This window comes from Cyprinus carpio, chromosome B4, assembly GCF_018340385.1.
Source record: "Cyprinus carpio isolate SPL01 chromosome B4, ASM1834038v1, whole genome shotgun sequence".
Taxonomy (NCBI): Eukaryota; Metazoa; Chordata; class Actinopteri; order Cypriniformes; family Cyprinidae; genus Cyprinus; species Cyprinus carpio.
In genome coordinates, this window is record NC_056600.1 from 12,641,669 (window position 1) to 12,665,785 (window position 24,117).

Consider the following 24,117-nt stretch of genomic DNA (forward strand, 5'->3'; position numbering starts at 1 on the left):
GCTGAGCTAATATTTACCCCCCAGTCATTCTCAAACTCCTCAGCTAATACAACAGTTCTGAAATATTCATTTTGAAGGCCATTGGTCATAACAACAGCTTGAGTTGTGATATACCAAAATATTGCAGTTCTTGTAAAACAAAACCAAGACAAAAAAACAGCTTATATATATTACAGTACAGACTTTACAACAAATTAATTGTTAGACTGCTTCTTTTATTGCATTAGTCAAATTTACCTTTCAAAAAATCAATTGAGCGCCAGCTTCAATTAGTTTATGCTAATTATGATAAACATTTGTTAAATTCTATATGAATATTAACAATATTTCATTTACAAAACAAACATATTTAAACAATTCGGGCTGGCTATTGCAGCTAACCCCAGACAGGCAACCAGTACAGCACACAAAAAGAGGGTTTTTGTGCAGTTTTGTTCATATTTGCACTTGTTAATTAATGACATCTTGTTTTCCTCAAAGGTTCACTAGTATTTGATAAATAAAAAAAACTTTCGGAGTTATGCATATTTCTATAATTATAAACAGCGTAATGTTTATGAGGCTAGACACATATGTGTTTGTGAGACGTCATAAATCCAGATATGATTACAAACCACCTACATTATGAAAAGTATGCACTGTGTAAAAAGGTAGAAACACAAGCAGCGTAGAGTTGGAAGTGTCCACCAGAACTCCTGTGAGAGTGTGAGTTTATGTATTTATGCCAACCTCCTTTAAAGACAGCCATTCATATCCAAGTGTTTGCTTGAGCCCAAAGTAAAAAAAAAAAAAAGAGAGGTACACACAGAGGAGTTTTGATGCATGTGCATACGTGTGAGTTTTGTACACGTGCATTTGAATGTGCGTTTTCTCGCCTTAAATAAGGGCACCAATGGGGATACGTGGCAAACATATGTAGGCCTGCGGGGTTCTGCTGAGGTTGATGGGATTACCGTCCAGACGAACGTCCTCAAGAGCATTGCGGATGTAGTTCAAGTCATGTGGATTGCAGAAGGTGTCCTCATGTATCATTTGGATATTGTTGTTCTGAATGATAAAACGGAGAATGTTTTCAATGTAGCATCCAGCAAAGATGTAAATGTTCATAAAAGCACTATGCAAATGAACAGGAAGACTTCTTAAAAGTAAATCTCTTTAAATTAAAATCAATGAACAAATGTCAATGTGTCAGTTAGGTGGCAAGTGCCATAGATGTCCACAAGGGGGCTCTAGTGAGGTGGGAGTACAGGTACCTGTAGGTGCAGAGAGCGCAGACTGTCAGGCAAAGGAACCGGGATGTGGTCTATGTTGTTGTCTGTCAAGTAAAGGTAAAGTAGCCCTGGCATGTCCTGGAAACAGAAACCATGAGCTGATGACAATCATTCAACAGTATGTACATTCAACAGTATGTACATTCAACAGTGTCTAGTAATAGCAGCAATTCCCATAGAAAGTGGACGTTTTTCTGCTGTCGGATTTTCTCTAATTTAAATTAACTGTAAGTTGTTCCCTCAGGTCTGTTTGCACAACATTAGGCTATAACAGGATCAAGGTAAACTATGCAAGGAAAGCTTAGAAAATAATTGGTTAAAGTTGGGATAATGCTTTGTTATTAAAGTCCACATTATTGCTTTTTTTATACCTTGAAAGCTTCTCTCTGAATGCCAGTGCTGCCCAGGTGGTTGAGAGAGGCATCAATAAGGATCATAGAGGGTGGCAGAGCAGGAAGTTGTCTAATACTATTCTCTCGTAATACCAACTCCTCCAGAGCAGGAAGGCCAAAGAAAGCATCATCATCAATGCTGGAAATGCCATTGCTAGTCAGATCGATCCTCTTTAATTTATCTTTATGACAACGGAAGACAAAAAGACCATTTAGTAAAGTTCATGAAGACATCAAATTCATATTTTAGCATCGAGCTAACGTTATCAAATGTTGTTTAAGCTAACTGATCTGGTTATGAAATGTTATTAGACAAACTGCTGTCTATATGAACTCTAGGCTTCAAGTAAATAGTAATTGCAATTTGCAACTCATTTTACTTCTTTAATCTGATGTATTTTTTATGAAACCAGATATTCAGCTAGAAAAAATGTAGGGCAGAGCTTGATTTGATACATTTTTGTCAATTTCATTTTGACTTGAATTTAATTGTAACATGATTAAAACATTGACTGTCCCTTTGATGAAACACATACTCAGGTTGGCGAAGCTAGACTTGGCGATCCTAGCAATTTTGTTGTAGCGGGCATAGAAATGAGTGGTTTCTTTGGAGAGGGGAGGAACACGGTCCAGCTTCAGGTCATCACAGTAAACAGATCCGACCAGGCAGGTGCAGAGCATACAGGTACCCATACCTCCCACCAAATTAACAGGTGGCATTCAGAAGACAAACACAAATACATATTAAAATACAGAAATTGTACTGATGCATATGCCTGCGGCCACCTGTTTGGAGACATGAGGCAAATAGTTTTTGCACTTTTGTATCATATCGTTAAGAGACTAAAAAAGTCAAATCAATGTGCTGTATCCAATCCTGCTCCTGGAGGGCCACTTTAGTGCAGACACTAGGCACTTTTGCACCGTGTAGTTCTAGGAACTAGCCAGCAGGGTGTTTCCCAGAGAATCAATTTCTCCCTCAGGCCGTTTTCCTGGTTGCATTTGCACCGGCATTGGGAACTTTGAAGTGGCCGACAGCGGTGAATGGACTATGCCGTGATCTGAGTAGTTTTTGTTATGTGTTGTGGGTTTCGTGATAATGGAAATGGAATGTAAACGCACAGTTTACGCGATTGAAAGAGCATGAAGATCTGACAAAGGATGTATTTACACCTGTCCTGTTTGGTTCGATTGAATCGAACTCAAGTTCGTTCCAAACAACTCTGCAAATCTTTAATGCACGAACCAATACAGCAATCACACTCGGGTGTGCACCAAACAACCGTACCGAGACCCAGCTGAACAGGTTCAACATGAATTCTGGTGTGGTTGAATGGATGAACCAATGAATGGATGACCTTAAGCACATGTGTGGTTTTGTTTACAGTTTCTGGTTCACTTGCAAAAAGGGCAGTGTGAAAGCAAACTGCACCAAACAACAAAAAAAAAATCTACATTGTATTTGGTCAGGACCAAAGCAAGTGAACTAGTGGACTTTCCTGGTGTGAATACACCCTAAATCTCCTATGACAACTTGCACTGTTACATATCATCAAGGTTTAGAAAAGAACACAATGCTGCAGACAACAGATAAATGCCATTATTGCTGTTTTCCATATTCATGGAGTAAATATTTTTTACACTGCTTTTTAAAAATGCTGGGTAGCAGGTGTTTCGTATGCATTTGGCCAATCAGTGTACATGTATGTCACTGGTAGTTTCTATTGAACTGTTTTAGACCCTAATCTAAAGTAGGAGCTAATTTAGTTCCCCCAAACTGAGTTCTTACAACTAAATACGTTCCTAGTTCCTGCGGTGTAAACATGCTAAAAAGCAGGAACTTCTGACAATCGTTCTATGAACTATGAAAAGGTTCCTCTGGTGTATAAGCCCCTTTTATCTCCATTACCCAAATAAACACACCTAAACTAATCAAGGTCCTCAAAAGGATTAAAAAACTTCCAGGCAGGTGTGTTGGAGCTTTTCAGGATAGTGGCCTTCCAGGAGCAGGATTGGACACCTCTGCACTATATTGCAGAACAGAACTTCATTAGATACACTGAACAGGTCTTAGAACTACTGAGGATACATATTATATAATCATTTCAGTTGCCTTCAGAATGATTAAATACAGGTGAAATACTGACCTGTTGTATCTGTGTCATTATCAGGTACCCCTGACCCTATATCACCCCCATTCCCCTCCAAGGGAGTGGTCGGGGTAGTTAGGAGTATCTCCTCCTCTTTAAACACAACAACATGAAGGTGTTAGGAGACAGATTAGCACATGGACAATGGAACAGGACAGACAGTGAGCAATACTGATACTGAGAAGTTATAATGATTATTATTGTTATAATGCACACCAAAGCAAATGAACACACATTTAACCAAGGTTAGACAGTTAAATGAAGTATATGGGTGTCACAGAGGGAATAATATCTGGGGATTGGTAGAAAATGCTTAGAGCCTAGAATTGATGGGTGCAACAATGAGTTCCATAGTGATCTTAACTCTTGCTAAGCTTGTCTACTACTACTATTCTTCTAAAAATACTCTAGTAAGTTGTAACCAACACTACCAGATTACATAGAAGTGCATAGTATTGATATCATGGTACTGACCTTCATCTAAGTCGGGTATTAATATTTCAGTGGTGACGACTGGGGCCTCAGTCACCCCAGACTCCTCTGTGCTCCCAGACTCTCCTGACTCCAAAGTGACCTCAGGCTGTTTAGACTCTTCGGGGACCCCAGACCCCACATCAAATGGTCCAGTCTTTTCAGGGACCTCAAGCAGCACAGAGATCTCAGGCTCTCCAGACCCCTCAGGCAGCACAGAGATCTCAGGCTCTCCAGATGCCTCAGGCTCTCCAGACGCCTCAGGCTCTCCAGACCCCTCAGGCAGCACAGAGATCTCAGGCTCTCCAGACGCCTCAGGCTCTCCAGACGCCTCAGGCTTTCCAGACCCCTCAGGCAGCACAGAGATCTCAGGCTCTCCAGATGCCTCAGGCTGCCCAGAAATCACAGGCTCTCCAGATGCCTCAGGCAGCCCAGAGATCACAGGCTCTCCAGATGCCTCAGGCACCCCAGAGATCTCAGGCCCTCCAGATGCCTCAGGCAGCCCAGAGATCACAGGCTCTCCAGATGCCTCAGGCACCCCAGAGGTCCCGGACTCTACGGAAACCTCAGGTACCCCAGAGGCCCCAGACTCTCCTGACAGCTCAGGTACTCCAGAGGCCCCAGGCTCTCCTGATACCTCAAGTACCCCAGAAGCCACAGGCTCTCCAGATGCATCAAGAACCCCAGAGACTGAAGGATCTCCTGACATCTCAGGTAACCCAGAAGCTCCAGACACCCAAAAGATTCCAGACTCTCCAAAATCCCCAGAGGCCTCATGTGGAATGGTTTCAGTCGTCAAGTGGAGCTCCTCCTCTGTGAGAGACAAGGTGGGGTGGCAAGAAGGAAATTAGCCTCCTCAAAAGTAGGTGCGATAACAGCAGTGCTGGCAATGATGATGAGTTAACCATTTTGGATCAAAATTTTAACCGATACAAAGCTGTTACATGGTTGTGAATTACATATCATGATTCCTTGCTTTAAAATCTTTAGGAAATCCCTCCCCACCAGGTCTTACAGGTAGAGACCATAATTTGTACTCCACCCACAGAAAAACAAATATTGTGCTATAGTAATCAAGACTCCTCTCAAGCTATACTATTTAAAAAAATGTAAAGGGACATCTAAAATGCACCATTTAAAAGGATATAAGGCACAAGGTTACTGCCCCAGTGACAGGCTGTTGTGCACCTAAAGATACAATTTTAAAGGGGTCATATGATGTTGCTAAAAGAACATTATTTTGTGTATTTGGTGTAATGAAATGTGTTTATGCTGTTTAAGGTTCAAATAACACATTATTTTCCACATACTGTACGTTATTGTTTGTCCTCTATGCCCCGCCTCTCTGAAACGCATCGTTTTTTACAAAGCTCATCGTTCTGAAAAGCAAGGTGTGCTCTGACTGGCCAGCTATCCAGTGCATTGTGATTGGCCGAATTCCTCAAGCTTGTGACAGAAATTTTAAGCCCCTTGCCATACTGTCCCGGTCAGAACACCGGCATGACAAGACAAAAACAATAAAACCTATTACAAATGAGCCATTTGTTGCATCCAGTGGGGACATAATTACTGATTATAATGACTTGTACTGTCTTTTTACGCATCGTGTTGCATCGCACCATGTAAACATAAAACCATTTCTGCATTTGTGATTGGATAAATGACAAACAACAAGCTCTACTCTACACTGCTCAAAACTCGCATTTGAATCATCAGTGACAAATCCTTTAAATATGTAAACGTACTTACAGACTATGAGTCAGAACAGCAGGCATTGTAGTTTTCTTTCATAGGATCGGGAAACAGTCCTCCATAAAATGTGTTGCACACATCTGAATATTTGGGTTAAAATGTTCTGGAACAACTCATTTGGCAGGCCAAACAAAGTATTTTCACTTTCACACGAAACAGCGTCTCCACGACAAGGCGCCAACAAGGCAACAAGAATCAAAGTTACGCCTTCTTTCTTTGTGTGAACATTTGGGCGGTGTTATTCAAATCTTCCCACATCGTGACGAAGACATGTTGGGGCGTGTTTAAACGAGGCGTTTTAGGAGGGCGTGGATGAGTCTTAACTTTTATTAAGAATATCTCTTTGGGTTTTGGACTTTAGTCTTTGCAACTTTAGGGATCTTATCTATTCAAGAACAGCTTGTAACATTCCAAAGAGAAAGGAAAACATGAAATAGCATCATATGACCCCTTTAAAGCATTTTTTTCTGACAGTGTAAATATATAAAGCAAACCAAAGTCCTGAATACTGACCTCCACCTGAGATCAATATTATGCCTGAACCATAAAGCCCAGAGACTCCAGAACCAAGGTCCTCTGAGTCCACAGAACCTGATATGTCACCAGAGGCCCCAGAACCTCCAGAGCCCAAAGGCTCTCCAGACCCAGACGCTTTGTCATCAAGTAAGTGTCCAGAGCCCAAGTCACCAGAACCCGAAATGTCCCCAGAAATCTGAAGGATGTCAATGGGCGTCAGACGAAGCTCCTCCTCTTGTTCAAGACAAGGTTAGGTGTTAGAACAGTTATTAGAATTAGAATTACACTTGGAACCATACCATATGGACTGGTTCAGTAAACACTATGAGTGGTAAATTTAATATGATGCACAAAAAAAGCAAGTTAAAGAATTATTAAAACACATTTAACCAATCAGATTGCCAGTTAAATGGAATGACAGTATGATGAAATGGTTGGCAGGCTGGTCATGACAATTAGTAGTGTGTGCATTTGTCCATGAATGGTACAGACCTCCCTGTGCACTAGGGCCCATCAGAGTCCCGGACTCCCCAGAGCCAGATGGAATAAGCTGAGGCTTTATGGGTAATTCATTGTCCTCACTCCCCTCAACTGTCCTCCGTTCTTCATGCTCCACCTCCTCCTCTTCTTCTTCCTCCAATGAGGCATGATGTGAAGGATCAATGTCCTCATCAGGGCTCAAGGTGCCAATCTCTATCTGCAAGAAAAGTTTAGGTCGGTACACTGTACTAATTTCTGTTATGTTACAAACCCTAACAATGCCTTTTCGGACTGCCAATGGTTTAAATAATTGTGGTTTAAACATGCTAAAGCAATTTAAAGTTCTGGTTTAAAAAGAATCCAGAAAACAAGTAGAACATAATTATCTCACTCTGTTAAGGTATCCAATACTGCTCCCGGAAAGACAACGTAAGGTGGAGTTTAGCTCCTACCCTGAATAAACACAACTGAATCAGCTAATCAAAGTCATGAGGATGACTAGAGACTTCAAGGTAGATTTGTTTGGGTAGATTGGAACTAAATTCTGCAGGATATTTGCCCTCCATGAGTAGGACTGAACACCCTTGAGCTATACTGAACTGATTCACACCACATATGGTTTTGAAAATTGCAGACACATTAACACAAGTGATTGTGACTGAAACAGTTTTGAAGTTCAGTAAAAGGTGTGACTCGGCAAATGGCTGTCCCATTAAAAGAGAATAGGCTTTTCATTGGTATTGCCCTATGCATTCAGAGCTTTTAAAGTTACCCTCTTCCTTATAAATGCTAATTGTTGTAAGGTGTGAGACAAATTACAGATCACACTGATGTGCTGATTTTTAAAACTATCCATTTATAATTTCTTTTACACTGCAAATGTTTTAATTCTGACTAGTTTTATCAGCTTTTTTTGTATTCGATTCCACTACAATCCAGAGTGGGGAGCTGTGAAACCATTCACAGTCTCATTTGCAAGCAGCTGCAATTCTCCAGAAATGGTCCTTGTGGAACCAAGACATACATGGTAGCAGAAAAATACATATTTTTGCACATCTTCTTTCTAAAGTGTTGAATTTACTACAGAGATGTCTCTCAGTTGTCTCACAGAATGGTCAACTTGAACCTATCATACTAAATAATATTTCAAAAAACACCATTATTAAGCTATAGAACAGTAATTTTATTCAAATGCACTACACTATTAATTTTGTCAACAGTCAGATATTAAGGCAAATGGCCAAAATATATGCTGAGAGTCCATAAAACAATAAGCCTTTGAGAGGCCTTGCTTAGAATATTCTTGCTTTTTCATACAAAAACCTAGCCAAACCCGCAAAGCCAAAGGCTAAAGGGATGGCTAAGAGGAATCAACAGTGTGTAAAGCAATAAACAGTGCTAGTGACTCAGATACTGGGATGCATGAGAGCTTTCTGAAACCCCTACCAAAATCTGTTCTACAGCAGCCAGGCCTGTGACTCACAAGCCTGTCAGCATTTTGTTCTTCAGAGAGAAAGGGTAGACAAAAGAGGATTTTATAAAATAATGTACATTGAATAAATGTTGTTTAAGTTTGAATATACATAGATTGTATTGCAAATATACATACAGGATTGTATGCCTTCATGCTTTTTTATCGGCATAATTTATGCTTTTTCAGAAATCTCCAGAACAGGTATATTGAGTATATTATAAGTCCAACAGTTAGAGCCCAAGATTCACTTGGCATCAGGAGCAACATTTCAGCAGTCACTCTAGTGAGAATAATATAAATACACCTGCACATACATTATATGTCCCTGTTCATACATGCATTTACACAGACAAATACAGGCATGCACCCAAGGAACCTACAAGCACTCTTACATGTACAAGCAACTTCAACTTCTAACTACTCAAAAACATAGTCTTAACATGTACTAATTTATGTCTGATTTAGCCAGTTTATTTACATTAAGAAGTTATGAAATCAAAATAAACTACAGTTCTGAAACATTTCTTCTTAACATGTCTGAAATGGTTCATTTCTTAATAATAATAATAAAACTCTCCAGATGGTGAGGAACAACAAACATTCCCACACTTTATGAAATATTCATAATATCCTGAAGAGTTGAAAATGAAGAGCCTTACACAAGGAAAATGTGTTGTAACTCATAAGTGTGCTTTTGATTGTGGGTTTAACTACATAACATTCACATCAGGATCAAGTTAAGTCTTTTGGCTTCAGTGTAATTCTTCTTAAAACCCATCTTAGTTTGTGCCAGTCAAACATAGTTTTAGCCCAACTTTATTTCCATGCTGAAGATGATGAACTAGTTGTTGTTGTCTCATCGTTTAACTGAATACATTTCTTCATACCCGCAGCTTAACTTCTGACTAAAAATGCCACTTAAGTGAAAAAAATCTGACAAGCACAAGAATGACTATAGTGTTGTACAACTATTGATTATGAGTGTATTTCAGTACAGTAAAAAATGCCAGTGTCTGCCTCTCAGTCCAAAGGGTTGTTCCAGTGGAAAATTCAGCTGAGAACATTTCACATTCAACAACATCTGGTCTGTCCATCGTATCGATGATATGTCCAAGAAAAGTATTTGTTACATTAAAAAAAGAATGATAAATCAGTCTGACACATTGAACTTTGCTGCACCAGTATGCCTCTGTCCACAAGCAGTTTTTTAAACAAAGTACAAGAACAAAAACTAATCTCTGAATGCAAATGATAAAGTATGTCATAAACTAACTTGACTATATATATATTAGTATGCACAGCCGAACACTGATGTGAAATCAGAGAGGATGAGTAAATACAGGCCCACATTCCCTCAGTGACCGACCCCGAAGCACAGCAGCTGGGTTAAAACCGGTTTTTAAATGGAAATCATAAACCAAAGACTGACATAGCTGGATACTGTTATCCCCAGGAACATTTGGATCAGCAGAGCAAATGAAAAGTTGTCAAACACCCTTAAGCAAAACTGCAGAAATACATTCCTGAATGACAATTAGAACTGAGTCCAATGCTTGAACATTAGCCATCTCAACAGCCTGGAGGAAACTAATGAATATGCAGAGAGAGCAATCAGCAGTCATGGTCCAAATATGAATAAGGCTTGATTCAAATACTTAGATGAGACATAAATCGGAAAACAGTTTTACTTTTACTTGCTTGTTTGAAAGGAAAGAGTTCATGTATTAATGCAATACTCATTCATGGAAAATAAAGCTGCAAAAATGGGGTCATTCCGAAATTCTCAAATGACTCTCTCACCTGTGGTTCATCAATTCCATCATAATAATCATAGACATCATCGGTATCCACATTCAGGTCTAAATCCACATTGTTGTTGCCATATTTATCTAGTTCTGCTTGTCGGACGTATCTGCGGGGAGAGGCTGCCACCACACACAGGACCAGGAGTCCCCACATCAACCTCAGCGTTACCATCTTCCTGCTAGACACAGAATCAGATGGATTAATGTCTTAAAATGTTAATGCAGAAGAGCTGCACTAGAGTTAGTAAACAGAGGACATGAATGGCTGGTTGGATATAGCAACATAATCAGTCCACAATATATCAAGTAATATAACCTTATAAAATTTATAATATTTGTGACCCTGGACAACAAAACCAGTCTTAAGTCGCTTGGGTATTTTTTTAGCAATAGCAAAAAAAAAAAAAAAAAAAAACGTTGTATGGGTCAAAATGATTGATTTTTCCTTTATGCCAAAATTCATTAGGATATTAAGTAAAGATCATGTTCCATGAATATATTTGGTAAATTTCTTAGTGTAAATATATCAAAACTTATTTTTTGATTAGTAATATGCATTGCTAAGAACTTCATTTGGACATCTTTAAAGGAGATTTTCTTAGTATTTAGATTTTTTTTGTTGCACCCTCACATTCCATTTTTTTTAAATAGTTGCATATCAGCCAAATATCGTCCTATCCTAACAAATCAATGGAACATACATCAATGGAAAGCTTATTCATTCAGCTTTCAGATGATGTATAAATCTTAATTTAAAAAAAATTGACACTTATGACTGTTTTTGTGGTCCAGGGTCACATTTGTGATCATTTAAAAAATATATATATCACACCCTCGGGAGAGATTAATTTACATGTTGTGACAAGAGGCATACATGTCTTAAAAATCAAGGATTTGGCTCACCAAGTACTATTTATACACATCCATTAAAAAGTTGCTTCATTTTTGGTATATATACACATTTATTTTGGGGTACATAAAAATCACAGCAAAGATAAAGTAAAAAGCAAAACTCCAGTCAGTAGTCTATTGTTACCTTCCTTGCATTTACAGCCTCTGCATGGTTCTGTGGGCACAAGTATTAAGATTTTTGCAGGACACAAATTTTTAAGGTTGGATAACCAGGGTTTAGACAGCCAGTAATACTGAAATATAAACCTCTAAAGTGTTTAACTCACTTTCAAGAGCCAAGAAGTCACCACCTAACCCAGCAGCCATCTTGAATGCACTCAATGACTGCTTTGTGCGTTAAAGTTGAAAGGTCACAGGTGAGATGCCTGACATCATAAAAGGTTTCTTTATAAACATGATGACATGTAAAGTATTTTGTAAATATAGCACATTATGGAAATGTTCATGTATTAAAAAAAAAGTTCCATATGGTTCCATGAAGAACCTTTAACATCCATGGAACATTTTCATTGCACAAAAGGTTCATTTAGATCATTAAATATTCTTTACAATAATAAAAAAATGGTTTGTATAGGAACTGTTCTCTAATAGGTTCTATCACAAATCCATACATATTAAAAGAAAGTACAACATCATATTCACATTGTCATTAGCTGACCCAGAGGAAATCTGTAGATGTTTTTTTTACATTTTCTATGCTGATTTTGGTGGGAAATTCTGCTGACTGGATAAAAGTCTGGGATTAGATTCCACATTGCCCTAATCACAAGTTCTTAATAACTAACAATGTCCATATTTCTTTCTGTTGTCAAACCCATAATGTTTTTTTTTTTTTCAACAGTTATCGTCATTAAAATTTGAGCTAATTTGAGATATATGAATGATAAGAGGCTCAAAGGAAAGCAATGACCAGCTGGAGTGGAGGAAGAGCAGGGTGTACTTGATGGGCAGACCATGGTCCACGGGGTGAGACGGAGAGAAAAAGAGAGGGAGAACTCTAACAGAGCCCCTTTATGAGTGTCTGACTCTACACTCAAGTTCAAAATTCCACCGAGGTTTGTGGACAGCATGCCAATGAGTTACGATCTCCCTCTATCTCTCTTTCTTTCATACACACACATATCCACGTAACTCTCCATGAAAGGCTATTTTGGGGCACAGCTGCACTCTAGAAACCGCTGCATTTTTAGACATAAATCAGTTCCCTGTGGGTTTCTGACAGCCAATCAACACATGCCATCACATCACATCATGAACAGAGATTATATAGTGGTGATATCGATTAGAGTCGCAAACTAGTTCAGTCTGTATCTATGAAAGAAAAAACGTCTCACAGTAAAGCTTCAGTGTACCAGTGCCTGACAGTTTCTGCTGGGAAATGCTGAAAGAGGGACTATCCTGCACACAGAGCTTGGCTTTTACACACTCTCAACAGTGTTTGCAGTGCATAGACCCTGTGTGAGTATATGTGTGTGAGAACTAACTATCCTAATGTTGTTTTTGGCTCTACCCGACAGCATTCCCTATACTCTTTGATTTTACAATTTCTTCTTCTCTAGTGGTTCTGCCAATATTGCCAAATTTATGACTTATTAACTTCCAATAAGGTCAAACTGCATAAATATACACACACTGTACAGCTTAATTAGACACATATTACATGCATATCTGTTAAATTCCATCTGTTTGGTGATTACTGTTATAATTAATCTGAAAACTTGGAAGTTGCTATAATATGGCCCTTGACCTGAACACATTTTCAATGACCCAACAGTATTTACAGCTCTCTTATCAAATTTTCAGGGAATAGTCATATTTTTATTGATAAAGCTTTAAAAAATGCAACTAAAAAGCTTTAAAATATCAGTCACACAAAATAAACCCCACAAACCAAGGAATTCAACAATACTGTCATTATTGTAAGAAAATTCATGAGATGATGGAGAATGGAATGGTGGAATTATATCATCAAGCCAGAAAGCCACAAACAAAAACGGAAGAAAAATAAATGACAGCCTCAGTAAAGTCAGTCATGTGTACTTGAACTATTTTAACTTAGCAAATGTGCATTACTATTATAAGAACTACAAGATATATAAAGACCATGGTGTGCAACCAGTCATATACAAGAGAAAATTGTAAAAAATAAAATAAAGCCTCAGTACAGCCAGTGAATTGCATTTTAGCTTTTTTAGCTTAGCCTCTGTGGCCAAGTACCACTGAGGCTAAGAAGCAGAAGGGACCCCAAGAAGCCCTTAGGTCTGGTCCCTGCTCTAAAGCATAGCAGCAGCATTTAGAAGAACATACAGTAGAACCCTTACCTCTTTCTCCTCCTTTCCCAAATGGTCCTGTTCTTCAGCTCGGACAGGCAGAGGGTTGGTGGGCCTGGCCAATGGCAATGGGTCACTCACGGTGAGTGTTTATCTGTGTGTGGATGCTTCTGGGTGTGTGTGACGTGTACGTGTGCACACACTCCCAGACCCGTGTGCCCTACCTGTCTGTATGTGTGAAGGTAAGAAGTGAGACTGAGAAAAGGGAGAAATCGAGTTTTGGTCGCATCTACAGAAGCGCCCACCCCATACCACACTGCATCACACATACACACACACTGAACGGACACACAATTTGCACACTGACAGACCCCCAACTGCGAAAATCCTTTAATCCCTTACAACCATCTTTCTTTTTTGTTTCCTGAAGAGACACACAAGGTATTCAGTCCTAAGTATGAGATATTTGTCTTCCTTTTCCTGAGGTGAGCATGAGGGATACTCTGCTTTCATGTAGGGATCTGCTGGGCCCCGGTGCACAATGGGCCCTCTGTGAGGCTCCTCTGTTAGTGCAATGCTGAGAGGTAGAAAAGGCCTCCATTCTGCTCGACGCCAGGATTTGGTGCTAAAACTCCACAAGTCTGCTCAGTACCTCTGTGCAGAGATGCACTGCAGAAAACCTGCTAACCTATCAGGAAGTGCCGTACAAGTGCCCGCTTCATGTTCGGCAGGATGTTTTTACATGCCTCAGTCTATATTTCCATACTAATTCTCTTTCTCTGCGACTCAGTAATCATATTTCTGCTGCTGAGTCGCATGAAATAAAAATCCAGCATTAGTCTGTTAAGGACTGGGACTGTCAAGCAATTCAGATTTTTAAATAACATCTGAAACATACTGCATTTTGTTTCAGTCTCACTGACATGTTTACATGTCCCTGGCGGTTTTACTGACCACTAATCTCACTTCATTTGATTATATGTGACAGTTATGGGTGTGCAAACATATCTCTTTTATGTGTTACTATCTGCCATCTTTTATTAAATGTAATATGCAGCTATTTATTTAATTATTAATAAATTATTTACAACGTATATTATATAGTTGAGCTTTAAGGGACACCAAAATGCACCAGAAAGTTCCTTAGCTGGACCATACAGTGCATCAATATCCATGCAAACCCACTGGATAGTGCCAAGGAAATCCATTTACTTGCACAATCAATTTAAACTGCACAGCCCTGCACTGTGTGGTGGAGGACTTAATGTAACACAGTCAGTCATGTTTAAAGTCAGCATAACTGATGCAACCAAAAATATATGCATCAGGCATTGCAGAATAAATGAAGCTTTTGTTTCAACTGATACCCAGGTACTGTACACTCACTGTTGCTCTTTCTCTTCGTCAGATGTGTATAAATATTTAAAAGAAAATGTTCTAGAGTCTTCAGTTGCATACTGTTTTGTTTTAAAAGTTTTTTGTAACCACAAAGCTCTTGGACCATAAAGATGTGCTGACAATATTTCTCATACACCACATTCTCATGAGAAGTTTTGCAATACATCTGAAAATCTTAAACAAACCGCCTTAATAGACAGGAATTGCTTTTGCTGGAACCGAATGTTTAGAAAAAGCTACAACTGAGTGGTAATTAAAATAAATCACAAGTCTAACCACAAGTTACATTATTGTAGAAGAATAAATTGCTTGTGGATTTATAGAAATTCCTTTATAAAGAGGTTACCTGCTTGGCTACTCAACTTTGACAATTGAATCAGAGACAATGCAGAGACAATTGAAACCAGTTTAATCAAGAACACCAAACAAAAGTTAATCTCATTTTATGTTTTCCCTCTGAAAATCCTAATGGTTCTCACAGTTTGAAGTGGTAAATGAAAACATGAATAATAATAATCACATTTGTGTGTTGAAAAAGAATATTCACATTATTTTTATACTCTAGAGAAAAATACATTTTAAAATCAGTCTAGAAGGTTCACTGGTAGTACCGTTGTCAACAGTAGGTCTCAGTACATCTTTCTCACCTAAAATGGCTGCTTCTCTCAATATTAATGTCACACTAGATATTGATTGAACATTGATTGTACAAAGATGTAAAGAGATATTAAAAAGTAGAAATAAACTTACTTTAAAAATATATATGTATATTACATGTCAGTACATGTCAAACGCTATAACAGAGGCAATAAACAATTGGAAGTTAATCTTCTCTTGGTACTGTTGTTACTAAGAGTAACCATGCATTCAATAAAGTCAAACAAACCACCCTATGTACTCAGTTCACTACCAAACATTTGGATCCATAATCAGACCACAACTCTTCTGTCCAAAAGCACTCCAGAATGGTGTGGTGAGGTAAGCTTTTGGGTAAAGCTACACCTACTGAGATGGATTTGTTTTTTTTTCCTTCTGCACAGCATGGGGAAATTACATTACTTGCAAATTAGGAAATTGTTTTGGAGCTCTCTTCATTATACAGAACATTTAACAGATAATGGTGTTTCCCACAAATCAGGCCTGCTAGTTTTTCATATGTATGAAATTAAGAAAGGCACAGTGGTTTTATAATATAGACATGAGAAACCATCTATAAATGCATATGTGAACCAGTCTTGTGGATTTCTATCCTGCTGAAAATACCAAAATAGGAGACCGACTAAATGTTATATTTTGGATACTGGAATCCCCACCAGCGATTTTTAACTAGCTTATTTAGCAGGGCTTTCTTGGTCAAAAGCTTTATCAGATTAGTTTCACTAGCTAGTCCAGAACTAGACCAGCATAAGTGAAACTGGACCCGCATTGAAATTCATTCTAGTCTTAACTAGTCTTTTCAGCAGTGTAAATTTTTTTATATTTATTTTCTGACTTTGCAAATAGATAGTCCTTTTTTGGACCCTTTTCAAGTGTTTTAGTTTCCATACATTTTCAGGTCTGGTAAATGAAATGGACAGGAGTATCTAGATGGCGTGGCATCTTTATATGACAATAGCCCTGAGGAGACGGAAACACATCATCAGCTCTCGTGGAATAGGTGGTTTGATCTCATTACCATCAAGGCGAAGGTAACGGAGACGTGGACCTTTATCATCAAGGTAGTCATCGAGTGCACCAGGTGGACAGATGTCAGAGCTATTCACACCTATGGAAATTAAAGAGAAAAAAAATACACATCTTACTGATAAAGTCATAGACGTGCATACAAAGTTTAAAGTCCAAAGTATACTTCGCACATTCTGCGTACAATAATTTTTCTTATCAGGAGGATCCGGACACAGCTGCATGCAAGATGGAGCAGAACACACAAAAATTAAGTTAACCAGAGCCTTCAGACAGCTTCTTTGCTGCCCAGTCAGTCAATAACTTATTACAATAACGTGGTGTTTTGCTTATGAAAGGTGCTTCTTAAGGAAACTTATATTGACTAAAATGGACTATATTGCTTATTTAATGGTAGAAATTAAGTCATATGCTTTGGATAGAACAATAACGTAACCATACGGGCAACAGTATAAACAGAGATAGTTTTGGGCCCGTCTTCAACTAATTACCAATGGATTTCGCCAAAAATACAAAGGAAGTCAACATGCACAATAGTGCATGTTCAGAACTTTGATCTTGAACTTACTCTTGATCTTATTGTGATCCAGATGCAGGTGCTCCAGTCCAGAAGAGATAACGGGTATCTCTGTGAGCTGGTTGTGAGAAAGCTGTAGATCCAGGATGCTGGATAGATTAAACACATTTTTTGGGATACCTCCATTAGCCAGCTTATTGCGGTTGAGTCTGAGAGACACCAATTTGGGAAGACCCTTGAAGTATTCAGCCGGAATCTTTTCAATGTTGTTGTTGTCCAGAAAGATCTGTGTGGTTGTGGGTGGTAGGCCAAGGGGCATGGTATTTAGTTGATTCTTTGCTAAATTGATCTGGATCAAGTTGCTGAGGCCTTTCAGACTGACCTCAGTTACTGCATCATCCTGTAGCTTGTTGCTTTGCAGATCCAGCAAGGTGAGATGGTCCATTCCAGAGAATACACCGGGTGGGATCTTTGAGATTTTGTTTCGGGAGAGCCGTAACTGCTCTAATTTGGCAGGCAGAGGAGATGGAATGGAAGAAAGCAAATTGTCTTCCATGTAGAGGTGTACAAGGTTAGACATACCCTTTAGAGCATCTGCCTCCAGGCCTTCACTTGTGATTTTGTTATGGTTCAGATTGATCCACCTTAGTTGTGTGGCATTGTGCAGAGCGTTAGCTGACAGGACATCAATCAGATTGTTCTGGAGGTACAGGTACCATGTGTAGGGAGGGATGACAGGTATGCGTTTGAGACCCTTATTGTCACAGTAAACAGCATTAGGGAAACTTGGAGTGCAGTGGCACTCTTTAGGACATGCCTGGATCTGAGACATAAGGTGCTCATATGGAATTTCTTCAGAGCTGACTTGACCGGCCAGAAGTAGGGCTACAAATGCAACCATGAGCCACTCCATGGTTAGCTTTAACCTGAAAAATGATAGAAACAGAGAAGAAGAAACAAAAACAGCTGTTAACAATATTGAAACCATATAACTCTTAGAGATAAAGAGTTGTCACAGGGCCTGGAACAATGTTTGTCCCCTATACTAAGAATATCCATAGATCCACCCTACATTACCTCAGGTTATCTCTAAGTGGATAAACTCATTGACAAAAAATTAGGAACACCCTCCAGTTAAGATTATCTTTCCCTGTGTCTTCATCTTCTAAGTAGTAATGCTCTTAAACTCAGAATATGCTGTCAGGTCAACCTTCATTGACTTTAGCGTGGCACAGTGCTACTCATCTCCATTCAGAAGTTACCTCTTGGACTCTGGCAAACATAAGGGTTCAGATATGTTCTATTTCTGAATACAACAAGATATAGCAAACATAGCAATGCTATCTCATGACCAATTCATACCTATTTTATGAGGTGGCTAATTCGTATGATTTCGTACGACCCCACTGTGAGGGATAGGTTTAGAGGTGGGGTTAGGAGTGGTCATTTGTACAAGTTTCTACAAATTGTGCACCTTGTAAAATATGTAAAATTTTTCATAAAATGTATGAATTTGTGCGAGTCAGGTCATTCAAATTCATACAAATTAGCCACCTTGTAAAATATGTATAAACTACTGTGAAATCGGGTTGAACACTGCATGGTTTTTAACAAGACCTGTCCATCATGTTACAATAGGGACACCTTCATACATAAAAATTCCTATCTGTCAAATGCAAGTTTGAGCTTTGTCAAGTGAGTATGCAAGAAATAATGTCTCATCTGGTTTAAATTTTTGGCCCTGAGCTCCAAGTAGATGACTGGAGTCCATTTTCTGTGGGCAGCAGTCTCAGACTAAACCAGAGGGGATCAAAGGGAAGCCCTGGATACCTAGTGATCAGATCAGGTGGAACCAGCTTCACCTGTTAAGATCTCTCAAAGTAAGAAAAGCCTTTTAAATCATGACTTCCATACTGACTTTGCAGAACCAGTTATGTGGATAAATGCATCAAAAAACAGCTAAAACTTTAGTGCTTTAAATGAATTCTCATCACTGTGCACTTCTGCAAGATAAATTAAATACAAAGCTCACAGCTTGCAGTTCTGGAGGCTTCCTATTGGTATGGAAGAAGTGGGCACTATCTTTGCCCCAAAAAAAAAAAAAAAAAAAAAATTCAACTGCACATTACCATTGCACAAATGCTAGAGTCTTACCTTTGACTTCTTGGGGCTCTGTTACTGTATCTCTTGCTGTGGGTACAGATGCCTCAAACTGAGCTACTTTGCCCTTTCCTGCCCCTATTTGTAGTGTCAATGGCATCTCATGATCCCTTCACAGACGGACACACTGGACACAGCCTTAGCCAATCATAGCCTCTTGAGATCAAGAGTCATAATCCTGTGGGGATTGACAATGCTTAAACCAGCGTGTTGGTCAAAAGAAGACATGGGCCTTGGCCCAGTTATAATTAGGCTAATACAGGCCTATGTACCATGCTTCATCCTTTTCTTCATCTATCTATGCATTTCCTCTTATCTTGTCTGGTAAATGACAACTGATCTGCTTTATTTTTGGAGATGCTTACAGTTGCAAAATGAGTAATGAGAAAAGTCTGCACGTTTATTATTTAATGTTTACAGTTGACAAAATTCATGTGCGGAAATTTCTGTCCACACGGGAACACTAGTCTGGATTTAGAGGCTGATTTGAATATGATTTGACATTTGATGTCTATGTTTGACTGCCAAGCATTGATCTGGTTGTGTCATTACTTGCTCTCAATTCCGCTGACAACAACAACTACTTACTCTGTCATTGTAATGCCCTGTAATGGGCTCCTCCAGTCGAAATCTACCACCATTAGTTATCCAGTCTATTATCCAGCATCTCGTGTCAAGGATGGTGCAGCTCTACGTTAGAACCAGTGGTCTAAAGGGCAGAGCGTACAAACTCCAACCTAATCCAATTACAGGATTCAAAACCTATTATTCACAGGAACTGAAAAGAGCTCTAAACGCGGAATACGTCTGTGTCAAGCTCTACAACACTAAATCTGCAACTAAGAGCATTAGGCTCCAAAATACAGAACATGACAAGAGGTCATTTTCAGGGCAGCAAGGTTTAACCTTATTAAAATACTCTGTATCTTGGATATCTGTTTATTACAGTGATGGCTTCAATACATGCGGACAAACTATGCAATATTTATATACATCTAATAGTGTCAATAGGGGAAAATATTAAATACTTGCTACTCTATAAGTCTCTGAGACCAAGATCACACAAGACTAAACCTTGTCACCCTATTGTGTCTATGACTACTCTGCGACAACAGCCCCAGATCATAGCTGGTGCCAGCTTTTCTAATGTCTGCACATGTGAGACTAGACATGTCTTACAGGTTTTAGACTGGATTTTCTAGTCACCCAGTCTTAAGGTAGGTGGACTGTCCTAATTTGCAGCAAGCAAGCAAGCAGCAAGTCAGGGATTAAATAGTCACATCTATTGGTCATGATCAAAACAGTCCAAACTGCTAAGTGCTAATGCTAACTGTTATGTATTTGAGGGTATCTGCATGAAACCTCACTAGTCATCTAAACTTTTTGAACTCTGAGACTGGTAAATAATATTTGAATGCAAGGTCTTTGTAGTCAATTAATAAATTTAATAGCAAAATACTTAATATACCAGCATCTTTGAATGGAAAAGAACAGAAGTTGATCATCAAAATGAAAGGCAACAAGGATAAAATCCATCATAGATGGGAGGAAAAAACTATGACTGAGAAATGACAGCATTGTCAACACAAGTATTTTGCATCACCTAAAAGAAAACACATGCTCTCAAAGAGGTTTAATTTCCTGTTTGGAGCATTGTGTTTCAGGCAGTTATGTTAATTACACACAGTTCCACATTTGACTCTGGCTCTGTGGCCAGTGTGCCGTCCAAATGTCCACTGTCCAATTTCACATCTTTGTGCTTCTAAGAAACATGTTCGAACAGAAACCTCGAATGAAATGTTCTGTATCGTCTAACTGTTTTAGCCAACATCAAAAAGCTGCATTAGTTCTATCATCAGTAGAATTTGCATTTAGAGCATCTATAAATGCTAGCTTTACAAAAAGATAAACTAATTAAAGTTGAAATATTTAATTGCACATTAAAACACACCTCCGCCGCTGCTTACACAAGCAAAATCCAAGACTTTCCTTTAAAATCAAACTGTCCTGGTACCATGGAACAGGGGTGATTTGGTCATACCATAGTATTTTGATCTATACCATGGTATTTCAAAAATAATATGGTGCTATTATGGGGAATGTCTAACACTTACTTTTTGCCACTTTTATGTTGTATCACACAAGTTATTAACTAGATGCCAGTGCATACGTAATACATACATTTCAAGTTCATGATCCTGTTGCTAGCTGTTATGATTCAATATATTTTTTTCCAATTACAATTAAAATACAAAATTCATTATCCTATACAAAGACATGCAGCAGAAAATTAGAAAGTACATGGAAAATGCAAGGAAGTGGCGTTTAAAATATCTCAATACTCAACTACTGAAAAACAATGAACCCCACACCCACCACCCACTTCCTTATTGCATCACCACCACATAAAGTACTAAGAAATGAAAAATATTACCTGCTCATCTCAATCATAGAATCGGAAGAGAGATCGGAAGAGCGAGGCGAAGTGTCTGGTTCTGGTTTTGGGGTTACAGTCAATCTCTTGGTCCGCCTACTCTCCTCTCCAGTTTGAGTCCAGTCTGCAGTTTCTCCCACTTTCTTTCTGGCCCGGACATGCATCAGAAGCAGCCTTATTAGATTACTATTGTTGGTAGTGTAATTTCCCCAAGGCCAAACCTTTGACATCAGCTGGTGAGCTTGAAAGGGGGTGTGTAGAAGTTTGAAAGATACGTGTGGAGTTGTCTTTTTGCAAGCATGCATTGGTTACTTATTGCTAGCACAGCACTTTTTTCTCTACTTTCTTACTCTTTTCTTTGTGCAGTGGGGGCCACTGGCAAATATGACACCCTCCAAACAGTTGCAGGTGGCTTCGAGACATTTAACTCTTTCTTTTTGATGGACATATCTCATCTCCATCCTTCATGACTTTGAGGGAACTTTTACACCCTGTTAAACTAGGCCGCCCCTCAGGTAACATCATCTGGCTGTCCTTTTGCACTGATGGAGACTCGTCCCAACCCGTGAAAGGTAGAATTAAGCTGGAATGCAAAAACTGGTGAAAGGTACAGTGATGTTAGAGAGTTAATCCTGCACTCTTACCATATCCCAGCAGGTCCCTCTCTCCTTAAGTTGCACATAGCTTCACAATGAATGAACAGGCAGTGGGTAGTAACCAGGCAACATCTGTTTCAACATCTGGATCCTGTTGTAGACATTTCAAGATGTAGAAGAGGAAAGTGGGATATAGAAGGTCTTTGATTTGGGTAGGACACTGATTAAAGTCCCATTGCACAACTGAAAAGGAGCAAATCTTTATCCTTTTGAAAGGATGCTATTGTCTGGAATAAAAGAGGATTCATGATGTCTGTTCTTAAAGGGATAGTTCACCAGAAAATGAAAATTCTGTCATTAATTACTCCCCCCTCATATCGTTCCAAACCCGTAAGACCTTCATTCATCTTCGGAACACAATTTAAGATATTTTTGCTGAAATCTGAGAGCTTTCTGACCCTGCATAGACAACAACACAACTGACTCGATCAAGGCCCAAAAAGGTAGTAAGGACATTGTTAAAATAGTCCATCAGTGGTTCAATCGTGATTTTATGAAGCTGCGAGAATACTTTTTGCACACAAAGAAAACAAAAATAACTGCTTTATTCAACAATTTCTTCTCTTCCATGTCAGTCAACACATGTTTATGAAAGTACCACGATGCATGCATGTAAATAATGACAGAATTTTCACCCATAAATGTTGATTGGAGTGGCAGATCTGCTTGGTGCCAGATCTGAATGAGAGCTTCCAGTCAATTGTAAAATTTTGGGGGGTTTTGGCAGACTAAAAGTTTGGAGAAATCTGAGAAAAGTCTGTCATTTCACTGAAACATGACAAATTATGACATTTTTAAATTAAACCATTAAGATGCATTTAGATAGATATGGTAAATTTCCATTTTATGTCGACTTCAAAGAAAAAAATCTCAACATTTCTCTGTGCCGAGCCACACAAATCAAGTTTATAATGATCTGACAATATCACGTGTATCAAATAAACAGATTTTATCCCCTCAGGGAACCTTTGCAAGACTTTTATGTGTTTTCACATAGCATGACAGTTCAGCACAACGGTCCTATTCTAAACAACAACAGAAAACTCTTGTGTCTTCTCTCTAAAGAGATCAGCTGTACTGTAGGAGGATGAGCTAAGAAACATCACAATGCTCTCTTTCCCCACTAAGTCTCTCCGGTTTCTAGTAGACTCTGAATAACAGACTGTGGTTTTCTAGCAAGACCTCAGTTGCACAGCTGACAAGCACACTCACACAAAACATATGACATGGCAACATTCACTTTTGTCACAGTAACATTAAAGTGTCCTAGCAATGCACTTAGGTTAGGTTAGGTTATGGAATAAGACATTTGAAAATAAAAAATTCATAATGTTGTTTCAGATGACTGACTTTGTTGCATGAAACACAAAACAAAGAAATGGAAAGTCACCATATGTTTATCTTGTGATATTAAATAAAAAAATGTCATAACTTAGTCTTCCAAAAAACTTCCAAAAAGACTTCTCTCTGTCGGACTTCTCCAACCCTGCCTCTTCCTTACAATCAACTGCAAGCTCACATTCATATCTGCCTCTATCCAGTCAACAATCAATGTATTTTTCTAAGACCCTGCCATCATCCATGCAATGATGTGAAAAGAGCAGGGTATGCCAAGCTCCAGAAACTCATAAGCTTTGATTTCTTAAAAGTGACTTAAAGTGACGTGACATACAGCCAAGTATGGTGACCCATACTCAGATTTTGTGCTCTGCCCACTTGGATTTAACCGATCCAAAGTGCACACACACAGCAGTGAACACACACACACACACACCG

General features: G+C 38.9%; 2 protein-coding genes across 6 annotated transcripts; both read right to left on the minus strand.

The window, feature by feature from the left end:
• Positions 1-546: 546 nt before the first annotated feature.
• Positions 547-13,791, minus strand: epyc (epiphycan). Of its 4 annotated transcripts, XM_042721989.1 has the most exons (11): positions 13,545-13,787; positions 10,307-10,490; positions 7,045-7,249; positions 6,550-6,786; positions 4,544-5,097; positions 4,288-4,471; positions 3,811-3,906; positions 2,200-2,358; positions 1,643-1,845; positions 1,254-1,349; positions 547-1,047 (listed from the first exon to the last, which is right to left on the minus strand). In XM_042721989.1, exons 2-11 carry the CDS (start codon positions 10,481-10,483, stop codon positions 877-879), a joined length of 2,082 nt encoding a protein of 693 aa, XP_042577923.1. In that variant the 5' UTR covers positions 10,484-10,490; positions 13,545-13,787; the 3' UTR covers positions 547-876. The 4 variants fall into 4 exon arrangements, with proteins under 4 accessions (XP_042577923.1, XP_042577922.1, XP_042577921.1 ...); XM_042721988.1 differs by having other exon boundaries at positions 4,288-5,097; positions 10,307-10,487; positions 13,545-13,791; XM_042721987.1 differs by having other exon boundaries at positions 4,288-5,097; positions 13,545-13,788.
• A 1,492-nt stretch (positions 13,792-15,283) lies between these two features.
• kera (keratocan) lies at positions 15,284-21,699 on the minus strand. 2 transcript variants are annotated; one of them, XM_019093538.2, is made up of 3 exons: positions 21,686-21,699; positions 17,143-18,017; positions 15,284-16,656 (listed from the first exon to the last, which is right to left on the minus strand). In XM_019093538.2, the coding sequence occupies exons 1-3, from the start codon at positions 21,691-21,693 to the stop codon at positions 16,493-16,495; spliced, it is 1,047 nt and encodes a 348-aa protein (XP_018949083.2). In that variant the 5' UTR covers positions 21,694-21,699; the 3' UTR covers positions 15,284-16,492. The 2 variants fall into 2 exon arrangements, with proteins under 2 accessions (XP_018949083.2, XP_042577926.1); XM_042721992.1 differs by lacking the exon at positions 21,686-21,699 and adding an exon at positions 19,246-19,398.
• Between the last annotated feature and the right edge of the window lie 2,418 nt (positions 21,700-24,117).

Bases quoted from the DNA above. Each gene is read 5' to 3' on its own strand.
- epyc (XM_042721988.1), bottom strand. From the start codon at position 10,483: ATGGTAACGCTGAGGTTGATGTGGGGACTCCTGGTCCTGTGTGTGGTG. The intron at 5,098-6,549 runs GTCAGTATTCAG...TGTCTCTCACAG, and splicing joins AATATTGATCTCAGGTGGAG to AGGAGGAGCTCCACTTGACG. The intron at 2,359-3,810 runs GTCAGTATTTCA...ATTTGGTGGGAG, and splicing joins TAATGACACAGATACAACAG to GTATGGGTACCTGTATGCTC.
- kera (XM_019093538.2), bottom strand. The intron at 16,657-17,142 runs GTAAGTTCAAGA...TAATTTCCATAG, and splicing joins GGATCACAATAAGATCAAGA to GTGTGAATAGCTCTGACATC.